This window comes from Pectinophora gossypiella, chromosome 4, assembly GCF_024362695.1.
Source record: "Pectinophora gossypiella chromosome 4, ilPecGoss1.1, whole genome shotgun sequence".
Lineage (NCBI taxonomy): Eukaryota > Metazoa > Arthropoda > Insecta > Lepidoptera > Gelechiidae > Pectinophora > Pectinophora gossypiella.
This window is the reverse complement of record NC_065407.1, coordinates 8,089,798-8,109,234: the sequence shown is the minus strand read 5'-3', so window position 1 is coordinate 8,109,234 and position 19,437 is coordinate 8,089,798. Positions and strand designations below refer to the sequence as shown.

Sequence of the window (19,437 nt, the reverse complement as noted above, 5' to 3'; positions counted from 1 at the left end):
CGACACGCCAGGACGGGGGTTAAAAATGAACGAGCTGTCAGTTTCGAGTCGCGCTCACACCGATTCACGCCAGAAAACCACGTAACACAATACGCAAAAGGGTTACATTTATGTTTGTCACAGTCGATTTGTAGACAAACCTCACCTCTATTACGTGACGCGACTTCTGACGTGATTGTAAGTTCTTTCTTTTTACATGCAGTAAGTATACGTACTAGGGCAGTTAGTAACTTAATAAACTAGTAAATACCGTGACCTATATCAACGAATGAACCAGTTTTCCCCATAAGTGCTTAACTAATAGTTAGAAAATTAAATGTTTTCTCGAAAACCTTGGATACGTGAGCTTTATTAGCCTCAGTGGAAACGAAATGGTTCATAATTATAGCAATATTTGAATTGCCTTTTCCATAACTAGCACAATCGCATGCTCGGCGACTATTTGAATGCGGCAGAATGATTATTTCGGTGTCTGTGTCACGTGTAGCGCCCCACTGTGCGATAATCTAATACCACGCTTCAAATTAATTATCCTTGCTTTTAATTAATCTAAAGAAATTATATCATTTTCGACCTTCGAGATAAAATTAACATAATTTAATGATGCTCTAAATAAGATTTATCCTTACTTACGAAGGACCTCCACACTGCCAAATTGTGTAGGGGATAACAGGGTAGCGAGGATATAAAATTGTAGGAGCAAATAAATCAAATAATAAAGGAAAATTCTATTACAGTCCTCGTCCGTTCAAATAGTGAGTTTTGGAAGAAAAAGGTTTTTACCTTGTTTGTAAGCGTTTACGAGATACATACCTACAGTGAAATTTTATTATAATGATACTGGAGAGATGCGTGTGATGCTCCGTGGCCGGGCCACTATTCAGTACACAACTTCTAATAATATCAATAAAATCTACGCCATCTATATTGTTTTTGGTGAACGTAGCCTGTAAAGTCCCTCATTGGATACACCCTGGCCCTGATTTGTGTATATTTAATTAAATATTGCTGTTTACTTGCAGAAAATCACGAAAATAAAAGGATATATTTATTTTAATACACAAATAATACTAGAATTGAGATGTTTAGGTTAGAAATAATTACTTCATTATTAAAGTTTAGATGAACAAGATTGGAGCGTAGGATCACTTTGTGAGACTGTCCTTTGTTTGGTAAGGACTTTTCAGGCTTGAATCACCTGATTGTCTGCAAAAGTAAGATGATTCCGTGCTTCGGAGGGCACGTTAAGACGTTGGTCCCGGCTGTTAGCCGCAAAAACACCTCCACCAACCCGCAGTGGAGCAGCGTGGTGGAGTATGCTCCATACCCCCTCCGGTTGATTGAGGGGAGGCCTGTGCCCAGCAGTGGGACGTATATAGGCTGCTTATGTTGTGTGTATATGTGGAGCGTAGGAAATACTTCGTAAAAGAGTAGTCTCCGTATTTTTTTCTATGTTCTTATTGCTTCATTAATTACATACTATAATCTCTGAGTCACGGTGGCGCGGCTGGGGACAGATACTCCCTGATTAGACCCCTTTTGACATTCATTGTCTTTTTGTACTATTTTGTTTGGTGTAGTCATGAGCAATACCACGTACCCACTTTAGAACCCTGTCGTACTATCATAAGAGTTACGATTCAATTTGTCAAAAAAGTTATTGTGTCATGGTTTCAAAGTGTAAGTATACATATTAGTACTCATGACCGTACACGTGAAAGTACAGATTATGTAGATTTTATTGATAATTATAATTAGAAGTGTACTGACTGGATAGTGTTCCGGCCAGGGAGCATCACATGAGAGATACTTATTAGTCATTGAGACTTGTTGTTATTTAGTAATTTGTAATATTTTTAAAAAAAGTTCACTTAGAATGACAATAAAATTCTTGATTCTGTTACTTAGCGACTTGTGATTACTGTAGTAGTATTATTGTACAATAAAAACACACATTTAAGACGTTTTATGGTTTATTAAATAATTGTTAATTAATGCATTATTAATTCAAGGCACCATAGGCCAGATAAACTAAAATCTATGCTAATTTATTAAAAGAAAAGTAATACGATCTGGCTAGCATACTATCAGGATTTGTAAAACAAAGCCTGTGACCGTGAGACATACACTGTACCAAAGATTGGTTTTAAAGTCAGTTAAAGCACATCTTGCATACATAAAGCTATAAACGCAAAGTGAAGTCAAAAGACTATTTGAAAGGCCTAGTAAAAATGTATTCTTTAACTCCTTACTTTACAGATGTAGCGTAGAAATTAAGTTTTAGAAACGTATAATTATAATCAGAATTGTAACTTATTTCAAAATTATAAATGCATTGTAGTACATGCAGTACATTATTATGCATACTATCATGTAAAGTCACTAAATTGCATGAGCAATAAGGCCGCCTGTTGTGCTTTTCTGTATATGCTGTCCTTATCTCTGTATTTTGTGTCCATTGTGCTCAATAAAGTATTTTATGTATGTATCTATCTAAATTATTGAACGTTGTCACTTGGCAAACATTGGTACCTATTTGTTGAATACATGAGAGAAGAGATATCATACTCAAATCGAGAAATTGATCCGCGACGGATACATACACTTAACATGACGAGCCGCATTGAAAAGCGCCCGAGTCTTCGATGACAGTGTTGGAACGGTTTGTGGTTTGTCGATTTGCGTTTGATCCCATGGTAAGTAAAAATATGGCCTGTTTTTGTCTGCCTGGCCAAAATAGAAGGAAACTTCTTTCAGCCCAATTCTGATTATAACAATACGAGGACGTTGTAAATTACTTAACAGGGGCGACGGTCGGGTCCGCGACGACGCGGGGCCGCCTTCAAGATGTTATCCACACGCAGGATCATCTCCGCGGCCTCAGACGCTGATAGTAACACTTGTCTCTTCACTACGTACGACTCTGTCACTCCAAGGGTCTTCATGTCGCCTACGCACCCACGCTCCATATCTGGTTGAAGAGAGAAACGTAAGTTTTATGGGTATATTGGATTTATGTAATATTTTTCAGTAATACGAGATGTTAATGCTCGGCAGTGAGATATGGCCGCTCACTATGGGTCTCGTGAGGAGGCTCGGTGTCGCTCAGCGGGCAATGGAGAGAGCTATGCTCGGTATTTCCCTGCTCGATCGAATCAGAAATGAGGAGATCCGCAGGAGAACTAAAGTCACCGACATAGCTCGGAGAATTGCAAAGCTGAAGTAGCAGTGGGCAGGACACATAGCGAGGAGAACCGATGGCCGCTGGGGCGGAAAGGTTCTAGAATGGCGATCACGTGTCGTGCGGCGCTCAGTGGGTAGGCCCGCTACAACGTGGACCGACGATCTAGTGAAGGTCGCGGGAAGCCGCTGGATGCGGGCAGCGCAGGATCGATCTTCGTGGAGATCCTTGGGGGAGGCCTATGCCCAGCAGTGGGCGTCGTACGGCTGATGATGATGAATGCTCAGGTGAGTTTCCACCAAAATGAAGAGCAGAGAAGGCGAAGATGTGCAGGAATATAAAGTATATTTGATTCGACCAGTCACCGCAAGGGAAGGAGTGATTAAACTATACAATATTAGTCTGAATTTACAATTTGCAAAATACTGTTGCCATATTCGTTTTTCAATTCACTGACTACGAGGATTTCTTCTACTTAAATAGATTCCGCACGTCTGCCCTTGTTTCGTCTCATCTCTACTCTCTTTAGTAGACACCCACCCTTACGGTGTGACCACGCTTTAAATGGCGAAAAATGTAGATGTGGGAGGATAAGTGAAACGCCGATTGCCAATAATGCGTACGCCTACATAGAGCGGAATGTCTTGAATGACGACTGTGGTACAGTGTGCGACTATACTAATAATTCAATAAGTTCAGATCGCCGAAAACAAGCGCTCAAGTACTCACCAAGCCCTTTGGTGTTCTCGCCCTGCGCATGCGCGGCGCGCAGCCGGGCGATGAGGTCGGCGCTGTCGTAGCCGGCGTTGTCGGCCACGGCGGCGGGCAGGCGGCGCAGCGCCACGGCGAACGCCTCGGCCGCCGCCGCCTCCTTGCCGGCCGTGCGGGCCGCCGCCTGGGACACCGCTTCCGCCATCAGCATCTCGCTGGCACCTATAACATAAGCTCATGCATGACTATAGGGATATAGTAAGAATATTATAGCTACTACCCCAATTTCGTAATTGGGGTAGTAGCTATAACAGTAGTCAGAGGAACAATCAAAGAGCAAAAGTGCAGTCACTGAGCCCAGCGAATTATTTGTAAACAGTGGTGAAATTATGAACCAATAGCTGTTATAATTATAAAATTTATATTTTTGTAGGTGTTTTTGGTCTATTCCAGAAACGACATGTAACCAGGAGGTCTTAAGTGCAACCAGTTAATTTATTACTTTGCAAGAAACTGTTGGACTTTTGCACCTTATCGAACATCCATCGCAAGATTACTAAGTGATAGGTGGCACCTGTATACCGAAAAAATATTATGGTAAAATAATCTGTACAGTTGTCATTTGAAGAGAATTTGAGTCAGGACGCTTAATTCGGTAATGGTAACGAGTGGAAGTCGCTTTTCATCAAGGTATTTGTATTGATATTCTCTGTTGCGAGGATCACGACCGCCCAACCCCAACTTCGGTAAAAAAATGCTGTCTAGCTATGTCGTCTTATGTGTTCTTGGGGAAGACCAAGAAGAGCTTACATGGAACAGATTAAAGAAAAGGTTAACGTTGTGTCTTATAGGGAAGTCAAGGAATTGGCCATTGATAGACTGGAATGGAAAATGCTACACCGACAAGAGCGTGGCTCTTAAATTGATGATGATGATGTCTAACTATTAGTCAAAGACAATACTACTAACTATTAGTCGATATAATATGCAGCGCGATACCGCAACCGTGCAGACTCCGTAGACAAAAAAGTAATAAATCTTGCTGAACAATTTAACAAATGTAGTACCAACATACCTCCGCCATAGATGACCTTGGGCTCCTTGACTGTGGCGGCGAGTACGCAGAGTGCGTCATGCAGCGAGCGCTCAGCCTCGTCGATAACCTGCTGCGTGGCGCCGCGGATCACCACCGTACAGGCGGAGCCCAGCTCTACGCCTGAGAAACGGATCAAGCTCTCCTCGCCGATCAGCACCTAGGAGTAACTTGTTGGCATTAGTAAAAACAAAAAATGGCCCATTTAAAAGGGTGTTTGAGACCATAGAAACCGGAAAAAGTAGAAGCCCTATTATAATTTACAATTATACAGCAAATAGGAGTGTTCTGTGCCGAGGACCAAGATCAAATTCACAACAAGGCACAAAACGCATCATCACTGCTGGGCTAGGCTTGCCCTTATTGATAATAATAGTAAAATAACTTTCATGTATATACTATAACTTGATATGACTCATAATACAATCACAAGGTTGAAATAACAGTCAAAACATGACTCATTGCAAAGTCATAAGTACAGTTTTTATTAACACAATTGGCTCGAATATTATAGACGGCGATACGGCTATCACCACCTATCACGTTGGCCTAACAGAAGGCTCCGTGAGGTGCGGATGCTTCATTCATCTTGCAATGGATGTACCTCTGACTACCCCGTTTGGGATATAGTCGTGAGCTTATGTTTTGCAATAAAAGTACTGGTTTTTCCGCATCAAATGTACAGCAAATTGTACCTGTTCAATAAGCTTGCAGTGTCCCAGCTTGACCTTGTCCGGAGAGTCGAAGGTGGAGACGATCTCTCCGCCAGTGACGAGCGCCAGCCGCTCGATGCCGTCGAAGTCAGCGTGCTCGATCGCCATCACGCCCGCGTCCGCGAACAGCTGCTCTGGGTAGTTGTAGATTAGTTGCCTGTGAATACAAGAGAGCGTAAACTCAATGTCGTCGCTTTGTTCTGAGTAAGCGCCAATTTGAAATATCACATTCAGAGTCGGTTTTCACATACGGTAAGGTAAGGTAGGAACTGAAGTGGCAGTGGGGCCACATTCGTCTCTGGTGCGTGTTCTGGAGTGGAGCTGGCAAGATGGCGGGACTACTAGCAGAATGTGTATGGAAGCATCTGGATACGTAAGGCTGAGGATAGGGCTTTGTGGCGCCTTGGGAAAGGCCTATGTCCAGCAGTGGGTTGGTGTTGATAACGATGATGAAGCTTCAGGATTTGCCGTCGTAATTATTGACTCAAATCATAATAAAGTAGCTAAAGTATACCTGTTAATGAAGACATTGCATTTGTGTCCCAGGATTTTGTTAACTTTGTCCTTCATCTTCTCCTTCTCTGCAACTTCCAGCTCTGCAATCTTGGCCATAGAGTCCACTTTGATGGTGGAACCAAACACTTTGATCTTATCTGTGTCCATGGGCGTGTTGGCAATCAGGATGGAAGCATTCTCTATCCTCTTAGGTTGATGTACTCCAACCTGAATTCAATATTTAATAAGTTAGAATAAGTCCTACGCTGATGTTACACTCAATCTGTATGAAAATGGTATGAGAACATTATATTTTATGCTTTAAATTATAAAGCTAACTTAGCTTAGGTCTTATACAAGATGGTTAATCTATTTAATATGATAATGGATATGAGTATAAGTAAGGTTGCCACCAACTTAACAAAATCAAGAAAGGGTAAAGTGAAATGCCAATTCCTAGCATGCTAGACATGCATTCATGTTCCATTTGTGCATGCATGTTAGCCTTGGGTAGCTCAAGAGAGAGTGATAAAAATGATATATATCCATACAAGAGATATAATATATCACCATATCACCTCATTTCTAATTATATCTCTAGCTCACTCTAGCTCACTAGTTTTAGGAATCATTTTTGAGCGACTGAAATATCGTAACACTGAGCCGAGAAGATATACGAAAGTAAGCGAGATCCTGAGATGTATAAACTATTCGAAAGACAGAGATAGTAGATGATATAAGAAAGTAAGTTTACTATCGGAAAGACAGAGATAGTAGATGATATATGAAATTAAGCGAGACGTTGTTATGCGTATACTATTGGAAAGACAGAGATAGTAGATGATATACGAAAGTAAGCGAGACGTTGTTATGCGTATACTATTGGAAAGACAGAGATAGATTATGGCGTTGTATCTCCTGTTTTAGGCTGGTTGGCCGGCGATTATGGAACGCACTCAAAATTATTTTAAATTTTAATTAAATTATGGTGAATAACATGAAAACAGTTGTCGCTAACTAAAGTTATCTCTGTTTTATTTCTGTCTTCAAAATTGAATCTCGCTCAACAATACAAATGCATCATTCAGTTGGGAGATATTGATAGGATTTATGCACCGAGCTAAATGAGCTACTGAGCCGAAAGAGTGATATATATCTTCTGATGCAAAAGATATATATCAATCTTTTCTTTTCAATGAGTGATAGCGCCCAAGGCTAATGCATGTGTAATGTAAGCATGTCTGCATGTATCTTAGGTCACATTATAAACAAGATTATAAAATTCAAAATACCTTCTTATTTAGTAAGAATCCTTCATCAAGGAATGACTCTTCCAGCAAACCCCCAGAGATCTTGATGATCTGAATGGCCTTCAGGTTGCCAGAGCCCTTCAGCCTCAGAACTGCATCAACTGCTAGTTTTGTGAAGTGTCTGAAAACACAATTCAACAGTTTATAGCCAAGATTCTATAGTATCATATACTTTTGAATAAAGCTCTCTCTTCTGTCAATTTACTTTACATGGATTGTAACTTAACTATAAATATGGGTAATTCTAAAAAGCAAATAAATTAGAGTACTCATAGATGCATTTACAATTTATAGTGCCGCTTTGGGATTGTCCTCTCTTCGTTTTTTATGCACACAACAATACAATAGCCTCTATTTGCATTATAAAAATCCAAATCCTTTTAGACTAAGTCTGGCAGTCTCTTGGTCACAAAGTTGATTTTATGTGATACATTAATTCATAATACCATACAATTACACTAATACCTACTGCTTTAATACTGGTCAAGATCTATAAAACTTACTCTTTGTGATTGGACAGAATTTTGGAACTTAGTGTGGTGCGGGCAATGTTCTCCAAGTCAGCACGTAGGGCAGCATCATTGAGGTTCTTTTCATGGTCAAAGCTAGCTTCAGCAAGGGCTTGTTTAGCAGCATCCACAGCAATCCTCCACCCAGCGATGATAGTCTGTGGGTGCAGCTTCTGTTCAATCAGCTTCTCTGCCTCCCGTAGAAGCTCGGCAGCTGGATATAACAAGTTCATAAAACATTTTATAAATGGAACTTTATACCTAGTAGGAAGTTTTCATTAAACAAACATATCCAATAAGTTGAGACAAAGATTTTATGTCAAAACTAAAAATATTATTGACTAACCTAAGACAGTAACTGATGTAGTTCCATCACCAACTTCATCATCCTGTACTTTGGACATGTCAACCAAGATTTTAGCGGCAGGATTGTCAACTCCGACCGACTTTAATATAGTCGCACCGTCATTTGTGACTTCAACCTGAAAGTTTAGTAGGTATCACATGACATGACTGAAGGTTATGTTTATGATAATATTATACACACAGCCATTTGAAATATCAGTCACTATGCAGTTAGATATTGACCCGAGTAACTTACCTGTCCAGCGTTCCTGCCCATAGAAACCAAGATTTTGTCCATTCCCTTAGGACCCAGGGTGCTCTTCACCAGATCACCGATAGCAATTGCACCGATGAAACTGGACATACGGGCCATCTCGGCTTTTTCTTCTTCAGCGTCATTTTTCAAGATCCTAATAGGGTTCAGTGACGTCTGAAAGTTTCAAGCGATTTTGTTAAAAAGGCACGTGTGAAAGCAGAACATCGGTTCCGTTTTTTCGTTGTTATGTATAAATTACTATCTTAACCGATTGACTACGTATACCTACACAAAGTCAAAACTGTTAATTTTAAAATATCCTTACCATTTTGGTGTTTCTTTAAAGAATATCTAAAATAAATGAAAAATATTACGCCCGGTAATAATTTTCGAGAACACACACAAGCACAAGAACCTAACCAAAGAGAATTTTTTTTTCTTGATATAATTATGTGAGTTGCGTTTTATTTACAAATATACTGATCTAACTGCTTTGTGTGAATGTGAGAGCGAATGTAATATTATTGAATATTACATATTTCCAAAACGCACCAATAACAATTGTACCGTGTTCAGAAAAATAGACCTTATTATAATTTCGCTGTGTTCGTTATTTGTAAGGTTTATCAAAATTATAGTTCGTCAAGAATAAAAAAGTTGACTCCTTAGTCATTATTACTATGGTGATATGGTAGGTTCATAATACAAACAGTATTGTATTTATTATGCAATGATTCGTAGGTTTATAATACTGTTTGTCAGAAGATTGACGACAGACAACCGACAGAATTAGGGCCGCAGAAAGAGTAGTATACTATAAGGCGTAGGTAGACAGAGCTATAAAGGCTTATTACACCTACCTGACAAAAAATTACTGCCTCTTCTTTGCCATTAAATCATGGTATATGGCTAATATTTATCTGTGCGATATGACTCTACAAATAACAATCACATTCTGTAATATTCTGTAATAATAGTATAGATATTCCTTGGAATTGTAAGTAATGATTGATGAATGAATGAAAGATGTAATGTCGCTCTCATTACTCTAATAAGATGTTACTTTAACTTGTTAAATTGATGTATTACTCGAATAATATATATGTCTCATAATCTCATATTATGTCTGCCAAAAATCACAAGGAGTACAAGGAGACAAAAACCATAGACAGCAGTTTTCATGTAGGACAGCTTGGTCTTGAAAAGCTCTTTGCTCTGATATTTGTAAAGAATAAACGCAAAATGACGTCATCAACTTGTTGAGTAAAAAGAAATGTGTCATTCATAAAATTATCGCCATACTGTTCTTTGATAGTCATAAAACGTAAAAATATTGAGTTCCTTGTGCATACAACTGTGATTGTGTTTTGAAAACCAAACTGCACGATGGAAGAACAAGGAGGAAGTTCTGCACCTAGAGTGAGCGACAAGCGTTTGGCGCAAACACAGGCTAAAGTCGATGAAGTTGTGGGTATTATGCGTGTCAATGTCGAGAAAGTTTTGGAGAGGGATTCAAAGTTGTCCGAGCTGGACAACCGCGCCGATGCCTTGCAGCATGGAGCTGCGCAGTTTGAACAGCAGGCAGGCAAACTAAAGCGGAAGTATTGGTGGCAGAACTTGAAGATGATGCTGATAATAGGTGGCATTGGTGCTGTGTTGCTGATAATCATAATTGTGTGGGCTACATCAGGCAACAACAACACCTCTACTGCGGCGCCGGTCAACCCGCCGCCCGCACCCGACTCCGGCCGATAATCATCATACAGTCCACTTACACAAGACATATTTTATTTTAATCCCTCAATGTAACTCTTTTATAAATTGGGAATTTGGTAGACCAAAACTCGACTGAAACTTTGTAGGGAATCTATATTTTCTATGTTTTTACTGTTTACCTTCAACTATACAGGACAACGCATTATAGCTGTAAAATTTCTATTATATATTTTTGGTAAAAATGTTTTGATAACTCTCTACAAATCTATGAAGCCTAATTTTGGTACTGAAAAATGTTCAGTGATGTAGGTATGTATACACACATTCACTTTAAAAGACGAAATTTTATCGAAGTGAATTTAGTATATTATTTTGGATGTTACAATTATACCTTGCTTTACAAAATGATGCCAAGTGTGCAGTATACACTGAACTACATTGTGATAAATTTTTAGTATTACCTATGGAAACCTAATTTCAGAGCTTATTATCGACCAGGTCGGATAAAGAACTGATTTAAATAATTACATCCTTGGCAAAAATGTTATGCCTAATCTATTTTACACTTGTTGCTTGGTTAATGTTGAACATAAAATATCATTCAATCAATGAAATTGATGTATCAAAATTATATGTCTATTATTAACTAAGTTTAATATAAAAACAGTCGGTAAGCACAAATTGTATAAAATATGTCAAAGCACTAAAAGGTTTAGTTATTAATTTAGTTTATAGTATGTAATAAAATATACATTTGTACACATTCTAAGATGCTTACATGTAAATGCTGGCACAGCAATGTAGTTAAGTATTAAGCTGTAACTGTATAATAGTCTAGTTGTTGTGGTACGGTGGCAGTATGTAACTATGTAACCACTCCGACTTAAGACTTCAATATAATATATTTTCACCTGTGTATGTATGTATGCTGTTACTGTGGTTGCTTACAGTGTCAATAATTCCTACTGCATTTTTTATAAGCGAGTCCTAGGATTTAGATTCAAAATGAGACAGAATGGGACCAACAATTGCTTCTATCACACAGCACCGAGGTCCATTCATCTTTCAATTGGATTGTCTCTGTTGATGTTGTATTCTTTAAATCCATATTATTCTTATCCCTATTTTAGTTGTTTTGTAATGTATAAGAAACAATAAATGTATGAATTCTTCAATTAAATTGTTTGCTTACATTATTCTAGACCCTTTACATTTCTTATCAAATAGCTATTGTCTCTTAATTATCAAGAAGATAAGCAGTATGTGATTCATTATCTATTATTAACTAAGTTTAATAAAAAAAAAAACAATGAATTATTTTTTATATGTATTATAGGTACTAGTTCTGTGATTGACCAATGAGTAGGTAGGTACTTTAAAATCACATGATTGAATGCACACTACACCTAAATAATTATGTATTGTGACTGTCAATACTGATAATTTGATATTCATCAAAAGTACAGGAACCTTATGGAATTTCCAATTAAGACAACTCATCATCTGTGTGCGTAGGTAGGTATGTAGGGCACGTTCGAACTAATTAGGTAGGTACCAACATGCCTGGCGATTAATTATCACCTGTATCTATTAGGAGCGCTTTTGATCATTAATAGTTGTTTTAAGTCATCAACAGAGCGGCCTTCTCGTCTAATGACGTGGTATACCGCAGTATTAGTAGACCAAGTCTTCCAGTCGAGTAGTAGTCCAGTCTGGCTTTATCTAGCCGTGTCTAAGAATGGCAGGTTGCGCGGGCGCGCGTGGGCGAACCACCTACGCGCATAGTGGTGGTGTCGAGCCCAGTATCGTTTTATCCTTAAATGGAACTCTCGTCCTGACTCAGGAAATGCTCATAATATTGTAACAACAAGCTTACTCATTTTAATTAAGTATAAAAAATAACGCATATTTTTACCTTATAAGGTGGCGGCGCACACCAGATTTTTCTAGAGCACAATTTAGGTTTGTAGGTAGGTACCTGCCTATTTACTAATCAAGACGAAGCTACGTGGCTAGTCAATTGATTTCTACGTTTCCCTTTATGGATTAGATTCGTTATTAGATTAGATTGCTTTCTGGGCTGGGATTATTCCTTATTCTATGGCTGGGAGTTAATAAAATGTGTTCGTTCAAACGGGTTCATTGTCGAATTCACTTTGTGAGACTGTCTTTTGTTTGGTAAGGACATTGTAGGCTAAAACCTTCGGTGTTCGGAAGGCACGTTAAGCCGTTGGTTCCGGCTACTAGTCCAAATACCACCAACCAGCACTGAAGCAGGTTGGTGGATTATGCTTCATATGCCCCCCCAGTTGATTGAGTAAAGGCTTGTGCCCAGCAGGACGTTTAAAAAATAGAATATTTATTTACATGGATAGGTTAGGTATTACAGTGAGGTAGACACCTACATAGCATACTTAGCTACGCATGGGCATGGCATGGCATATTCTAAACGCGAAGGTTGTACCTTGTACCTACCTATGTAAGGTCATCATATAACAATAAATACCTACATAGTACCGAACGGTACCATCACCAAATTGTTAGGTAAATTATTTGTACCTACCTATTGACATGCTCGTAACATGTTTTTCAATTCTGTGAGGAAAAAGAATTCTATACCCACCTAAAAACCCAGCGAATGTAGGTACTTATATACGTACTACTACGGTACATATAGGTACTTCTTATCGTGTGTGTTGTGAGGTGGAATACCAGCCTCATCAACCCTGGCGTCAGGGTTATGATTGAGCCGCCAAAGGCCCCTGATATTGCTCATGTAAACGATTACTCGCTTACATTAGTAAATAGTAACCGGGACTTAACGTGCCTTCCGAGGCACGGATCATCTTACTTTCGGAAAATCCGGTGATTAGCCTGTAATGTCCTAACCTTATGGTTGAAAATCCCGGCCGACGAAAGTGCTAGTGATAGGTACCTACCAACACTTCCTGTAGGCTATGTAAGTAGTCAATCAAGAATATGATCATCTTGGCTGAATATTGCAACTGGCGAAAAGGATATCACTCACTCAGCCAGCTCAGTCACTGAGCTTGTAGAACGGAGGACTATTCGATTCAACATCATCCCTCCAGGCTGACTGGTCATTGCCATTTTGTCACCTGCTAGGGCCTAACTAAAATAGACATCAGGGTCGAGGGGATGAACTCTCTCGTTATACATACATTCATAAACTCACGCCCGTCATCCCTATTCCTTAATGGGGTAAGCAGAGCCACAAGTACTTAATCAGAGGTGACTTGCAGCCACTGTTGATATGGTACGAAGTCCTAAGATTGATGAACCTTATGTTAGTGGTGATGGTTCATCCCGTTACCTATAATCAAAGAAAATCACTTTGGTTGTAGGCATTACAGGCTATGTTAATCATTACAAACAACTATTTTTAAACCGGTTAATGCGAACGACCAATAAGTAAGTAGGTAGGACCTACTGGTGAAGTAAGAATGATGTCACAAGACTATGTTCCGCGATTGCGTAAATGGCTTAAACCTGTTATCAAAACATTTAGATCACAAATCCACATTCATTATATTTGAACGCAACATAAACTGAGTCCCTCGTCCCAGTGCTGGGCACAGGCCTCCCCTCAATCAACCGGAGGGGGTATGGAGCGTAAGTCATGAGCAATATAATGTACCCACTTTAGGACTCTGTCGCACTAACATATTTGACATTTAGTGAGACTTACAGTACAAATTGTCAGAAAAGTTAATGTGACATGGTACCAAAGTGTCGTGACCGTACAATATAACGCTGCTCCGGTGCTGTGGAGTACCTACTATCTTGCTGATAAGTTAACTAGACATAAAACATAAAGTCATGAAAACAACACAAAACTACAAAAGTACAAAACAGTGGGTATCTACTAAGATACCCACTGTTTTGTAGTTTTTTAGTAAAAACTAAATAAAATCACCTCAACGTTGTAAAATATTTTATTTACACGCTAATTTTATTACCATGGCGAATAATTGTTAATTACCTACTTACAGCATTTACTACTCAGCTTATCTTTCTAAATATTGACTCCAAATCTGATTTTCTGACGGTATAAAAGTTATTGCATACCTACCTAACGATAATAATATTATTAATATAAAGTGATAATGTTTGTAAGTTTGTTTATAGAAATCACTGGAACCGATTTTCAAAATTCTTTCACCAGTACAGTAGAATGATACATTATTTCTGACTGATATAGGATATATGCTTAGAAGTTCACGTTCAAAATGAATAAATAAATATTTCTCTTTATTTATACAAATGAAACACAAATATGATATTGCCCTAACAAAATCATGTGCTGTAGTAAACGTAAAAAAATATTAGAATGATAGCATCATTTTACACCTTGACACGGACAAAGTAAAATTTTGCGTTGTGATTTTCACCCAGATAGAGGGGCTCATGGGCGATAATTTACGGTTTAGGAGATATGGCCCGGCCCATTTTGTACCTTTTTCAAGATTTTCTACCTTCAGAAATAAATATTATAGGTACGTGTCGCGTCATAGTAAATGAAGGCCACGCGGATGGAGTCGGGGCGGAAATATTGTTGAATCATAAAAAGAATTGGCGAAAGGTTTCTTATCAATACATATTATTGTTATGGCGAGTCAATCTGAAATATTTTTGTAGATGTGAACACTGTCTCGGATATTGAATGTCGTGGAGTGGAAACTTGAGTCTTGTGAGGAGGTATGCGGAAGGCGATCTGGAGTCAGCAGTTCGGTTTCGGTCTGGTTCCCACAGATACCTACCTGCCGAGTCTCGAGTCGAGAGACAAACCGCCAGCCTTGATCTTACTCTGCTGTCGAATCAGACACACTTAGTTATCTACTGGCGTCAGTGAAATAACCTTGGATGCTGTTTTGCTAAGTACACCGTAATTTGTTGACTTTACTGCTTCTATCATCACGTAAATTGCTCAAATTATTGCAAGTGTTTTTCCTTATCGGCTTATAAGCCTTAGGAGTCTTTTAATACTGCGTGCATTTTATAAGCAGCTTACGATGGCTACACAAAGTCACACCCGTAATCCCTAAAGGCAAAGCCACGAGTTATCGCATCGATACATTCATACATAAACTCACGCCTATTTCCCACCGGAGTAAGTAGAGACTATGAAATCCCATTTGCTCCGATCCTAACATACTTCTCTTGCTTCCTCCATATTCATCAATCGTTTCATACACGCACGCCGGTTTAGAGTAGATCGTACTGAATCTTTTCTAAGGACATCTCCAATTTGGTCAATATACGTCCTTCTAGATCTTCCTCTGCCAGCCCTACCACCAATCTACGTTTTATGTACTGTTTTAGTAATCCTATTATCCTTCATCTGCTCTACGTCCCCAAACCAACTTAACATTCCCTTCTCAATGTTATAGTCACTAATCGCCTTTTACACCACATCTCTCTCGGATCGATAACTGCAATAAAATAGTCCGCAGCCACTCCCAATATTTGTTCTAGACTTTATATGATCAAACGTAGATATACGAGAGGATTCTTTAGTCGGTAGTAGTATTATTTGTAAAGAAATGTGTCCTTTTTCTTTGTCTGCGTAAACCGTAATGCAGGTTAATAAACTCACGTGCCTGTGGCGGCTTTTTTCGATACAAACTCATACATTTTTGTATCAATGCTACGATTGCTACGTTCCTGTCTGTGGGTCGGCAAACGTGTATAGGACGGGATTGCTAATAAACTCATCTATTGCTGTCGTATCGAGCCTCGATTACGTCATGCGCCCGTTCGATTCCTAATTCGCATGGTCATTCAACCTGCGCTGGGTTCTTATTAAAATCTAATCACCGTCGTATCTCGAAGAAGTGTCAAACGAGCTTTTTTGTTCCGATGTTTATAATGAAAAAGTAGACTAGGTAGATGTTTCTTATCTTTTCTTCATTGTAAAGGCATCCTGCTTCCCATCCCAGCGGGGTGTGAACGACCGCGGAATTTATCTATCTCTTTCATCAACATTCCAACCAAACAAAGCCGTGCTAGATCTAGTTAGTCTCAGGGCAGGTGATAATATTTTAATATGGGAATTATAACGAAGATTAAATATCTACGTACACCATTCCATCATAAGTTACATGCATGGGCAGACATGAAAAGAAATAAGTACGTAGATTGTTACATTAATAGATCACGCTTCATAGGGTGGAGCCACAAGTAATCATAAGGCAACTTGCAACCATTTTTATTGCGAAGACGTATAGCTACATACATATATTAGATCACGCATAATTCCCGTTCGGGTAGGCAGAGACCACGGAATTCCACTTACTACGATCCTGACATACCACTTCCACTCTCATTAAAAACTTCATGCTCGCCGGTTAAGAGTATTCTTGACCTGATCAATCTTTAAAACATACAGTATGTACAGTCATGAGCAATATAATGTACCCACTTTAGGACTTTGTCGCACTAAACATATTTGACATTTAGTGAGACTTACAGTTCAATTTGTCAAAAAAGTTAATGTGACATGGTACCACAGTGTATACATATTAATGCTCGTGACCGTACGCCAAGGCGTTCGTCTTGCAACCCTACCAAGTGGTAGTGGTTGTGATAGTGGTGTAAGTACAGCGGTATCAGAAAATCATTTTCGTAAGTCTACTAAATACGAAGACGCATCGAAGCGTCTTCGCTTCGTAAGTACCTAGTAAGATTAATAAGGTGAACCGTACGGTGATAATTGACAAATGATCAACCAGGCGCCTGTTCAAAGGTCCAATAAGTTAGAAAAGACACAATACCTCAGTGAGTTTCAGATACGAATGCCCGGGAAGATAAAGCAGCTTAACGCATCCTGTTTTTTAATCTCTCGCAGTCCAGCGCTTATAATCTTCCGTGACATGACGTTGAAATTAACTTTAGGAATCACTTGAAGGATCCCGAATAGAATATATATATTTGCTTGAAACATGGTTATCAAAGAATGTACATTCAACAGTCTCCAGCAAGCTCTACCGATAAACTAAGGCGTGTAAATGTTACAATTTATAAGTAGTAATATTTTATCAAAAGTACAATATTTAAAAGTACAATTACAATTAATTCAATATACAAACAAACATAATAAGTAATTTAATTTCGTAATAAAAACAACACAACAACTTTAACAATGATAAAATAACTGACAAGGTTTTGTATGCGAAACTGTACTCGAAACACTGGGTTTATTTTTTATATCTTAACACGCAATGGATATCTACCAAGACTGGCTGCAAGATGGTTTCAGATGACTTGTGGCTCTGCTCACCCCAGTAAGGTTTACATGCGTGATTTAATGTGTGTAAATATGTTACAATGTAATTTAGAAAGGGCTTAAAGTCTAGCGGTCGTAAAATCAGAATACTGATATTGAGCATTGCAATTCCAGCTGCCGCTGCTATCCGAAAATGTATTTCAATTGTGACCTATAACGGTGCTTAATTTCAAGCCCTAGATTATATGCAGTCAAGTTAGCAACAGTCTGGTTTGTATTGATTGCCAGGATGCACTGACAACAGGCAACTTCATTATTCTCAAATGCGCGTGGCTCTATATTGGCTTTTACATTTTTGTTATGTCAATTTCAATTATGAAGTCTACAAAACGAGCTGGTGGATACCTACTGATTAACTTTTTAACAGATAGCGGAATTCTAGGCCAATGAATAGGCCATTTACAAAAATAATAAACGGAAAGTGAGTTGAAGGCCCGCGTTGCTGAATAAGTGAGTGCTAATGTGAAATTATGTAGGTTGATAAGTACCTAAGTACTTCTTGGTTTTATTTAGGCAAGGGCTCACGCATCAGTTTGTTTTTCATAGCTAGTAAACGAAATGGAATATCTTTGGTTAATTGCCATATAACAGATTGACCCGTAGAAGACTGTTACTCATGCTGGAGACCTCGAGAATAAGAACGAAAATAACAATAACAGTATAAAATATCTGGACACACGAACTGGCGGTTGTTGCTGGATTTATAACACTAACTTCCTATTACAATTTATTGTTTTTGGCTTTGAAGCCAACTTTTAATTCTGTTAGGAGATTCGTTGTCATAATGTTGTCCATCAAACTACCTACTCTGCTGAAGACATCTGCTATTCCTTATGTTACGTCTGCATGTGATTTATAGGTAGGTATCAGATATCTTCCCATTCCTGGGCATAAAATACGTATGTGCTCTAAAATAGTGTGTAGATGGCGGCGGCCTCCGACTGCAGATTATTGAACGCTAGTAGCAACAATATCTAAAAATATCTGAACTTTCCACATCGGCTGTTATAATGTTTCCTGTTGGTTGAAGGAGGTAGCGGCGTTATAGCAAGCAGACAGTGGGGCGTACCTAAAAGCTTTCTGTGAAGACCATCCAATGTTTACATTATTGAGCACTTAGGGCGGAACCTAACACGTGTGAAGCACAAATGTCATGCTTTGTAAGTAAGTAGACATTTATAATTTATTTCTGTTCCATTTCCTACATACAGGAATACCCATGACGACACTGCTCAACATTAATGAATGAGTCATTCGTATTATTTGGAAACTAGAGTGAGTTACCACTTACTGATTCTATTGAGGCTTTTTTATACTAGACAAGTGGTTCATGTGTCATCGTCTAAGTTAAATTCCATTCCGAAAAAGGTAAGTAGCTACTTTCGCAAGTTTCGCACAAACCCTAAAACTTTTTGAGCTTATGAAAGTATCCACTGGACGATTCAGACGACATTCTCTACCAAAGTCTAAATTAGGTACTACACGAAATGATCAACTATCTATTTTTCTTATTATTTATACTGTAACTTATAACTGCTATGCTAATTAGATATCTTGTGGGAAAAACGAAAACTCTATCAAGTGAGCAAACCACTGGGTTTTGTGCGCTACTCTATCAAAAAGGCAAGTTACCTGAATGTACTTAGACAATAAACACATACACAAGGATTATGCAATTAAATCTTTTGTGTGTTAAGTACATGAATGTTAAAGCCATGAGTCATATATCTGTAGTCAGTGTAATTTTCTGATATCTGCCCAATAGGTAAACTAAACGAAACGTTACGTTAGTCACTAATATC

The 19,437-nt window shown here is 38.6% G+C and overlaps 2 protein-coding genes across 2 annotated transcripts; one reads left to right on the top strand and one right to left on the bottom strand.

The window, feature by feature from the left end:
• Positions 1-1,955: 1,955 nt before the first annotated feature.
• Positions 1,956-9,077, bottom strand: LOC126366165 (T-complex protein 1 subunit beta). The gene is made up of 10 exons (XM_050009116.1): positions 8,939-9,077; positions 8,614-8,787; positions 8,359-8,494; positions 8,007-8,226; positions 7,486-7,624; positions 6,213-6,421; positions 5,681-5,855; positions 4,968-5,145; positions 3,911-4,114; positions 1,956-2,971 (listed from the first exon to the last, which is right to left on the bottom strand). Exons 1-10 carry the CDS (start codon positions 8,939-8,941, stop codon positions 2,799-2,801), a joined length of 1,611 nt encoding a protein of 536 aa, XP_049865073.1. The 5' UTR covers positions 8,942-9,077; the 3' UTR covers positions 1,956-2,798.
• Positions 9,078-9,876: 799 nt separating this feature from the next.
• On the top strand, positions 9,877-11,525 carry LOC126366171 (synaptobrevin-1-like). The gene has a single exon (XM_050009131.1). The coding sequence runs from the start codon at positions 10,000-10,002 to the stop codon at positions 10,366-10,368; it is 369 nt and encodes a 122-aa protein (XP_049865088.1). The 5' UTR covers positions 9,877-9,999; the 3' UTR covers positions 10,369-11,525.
• The last annotated feature ends 7,912 nt before the right edge of the window (positions 11,526-19,437 follow it).

Bases quoted from the DNA above. Each gene is read 5' to 3' on its own strand.
- LOC126366165 (XM_050009116.1), bottom strand. The intron at 7,625-8,006 runs GTAAGTTTTATA...TTGTGTTTTCAG, and splicing joins ATTCTGTCCAATCACAAAGA to ACACTTCACAAAACTAGCAG. The intron at 2,972-3,910 runs GTGAGTACTTGA...CTCTTCAACCAG, and splicing joins CGAGAACACCAAAGGGCTTG to ATATGGAGCGTGGGTGCGTA.
- LOC126366171 (XM_050009131.1), top strand. From the start codon at position 10,000: ATGGAAGAACAAGGAGGAAGTTCTGCACCTAGAGTGAGCGACAAGCGT.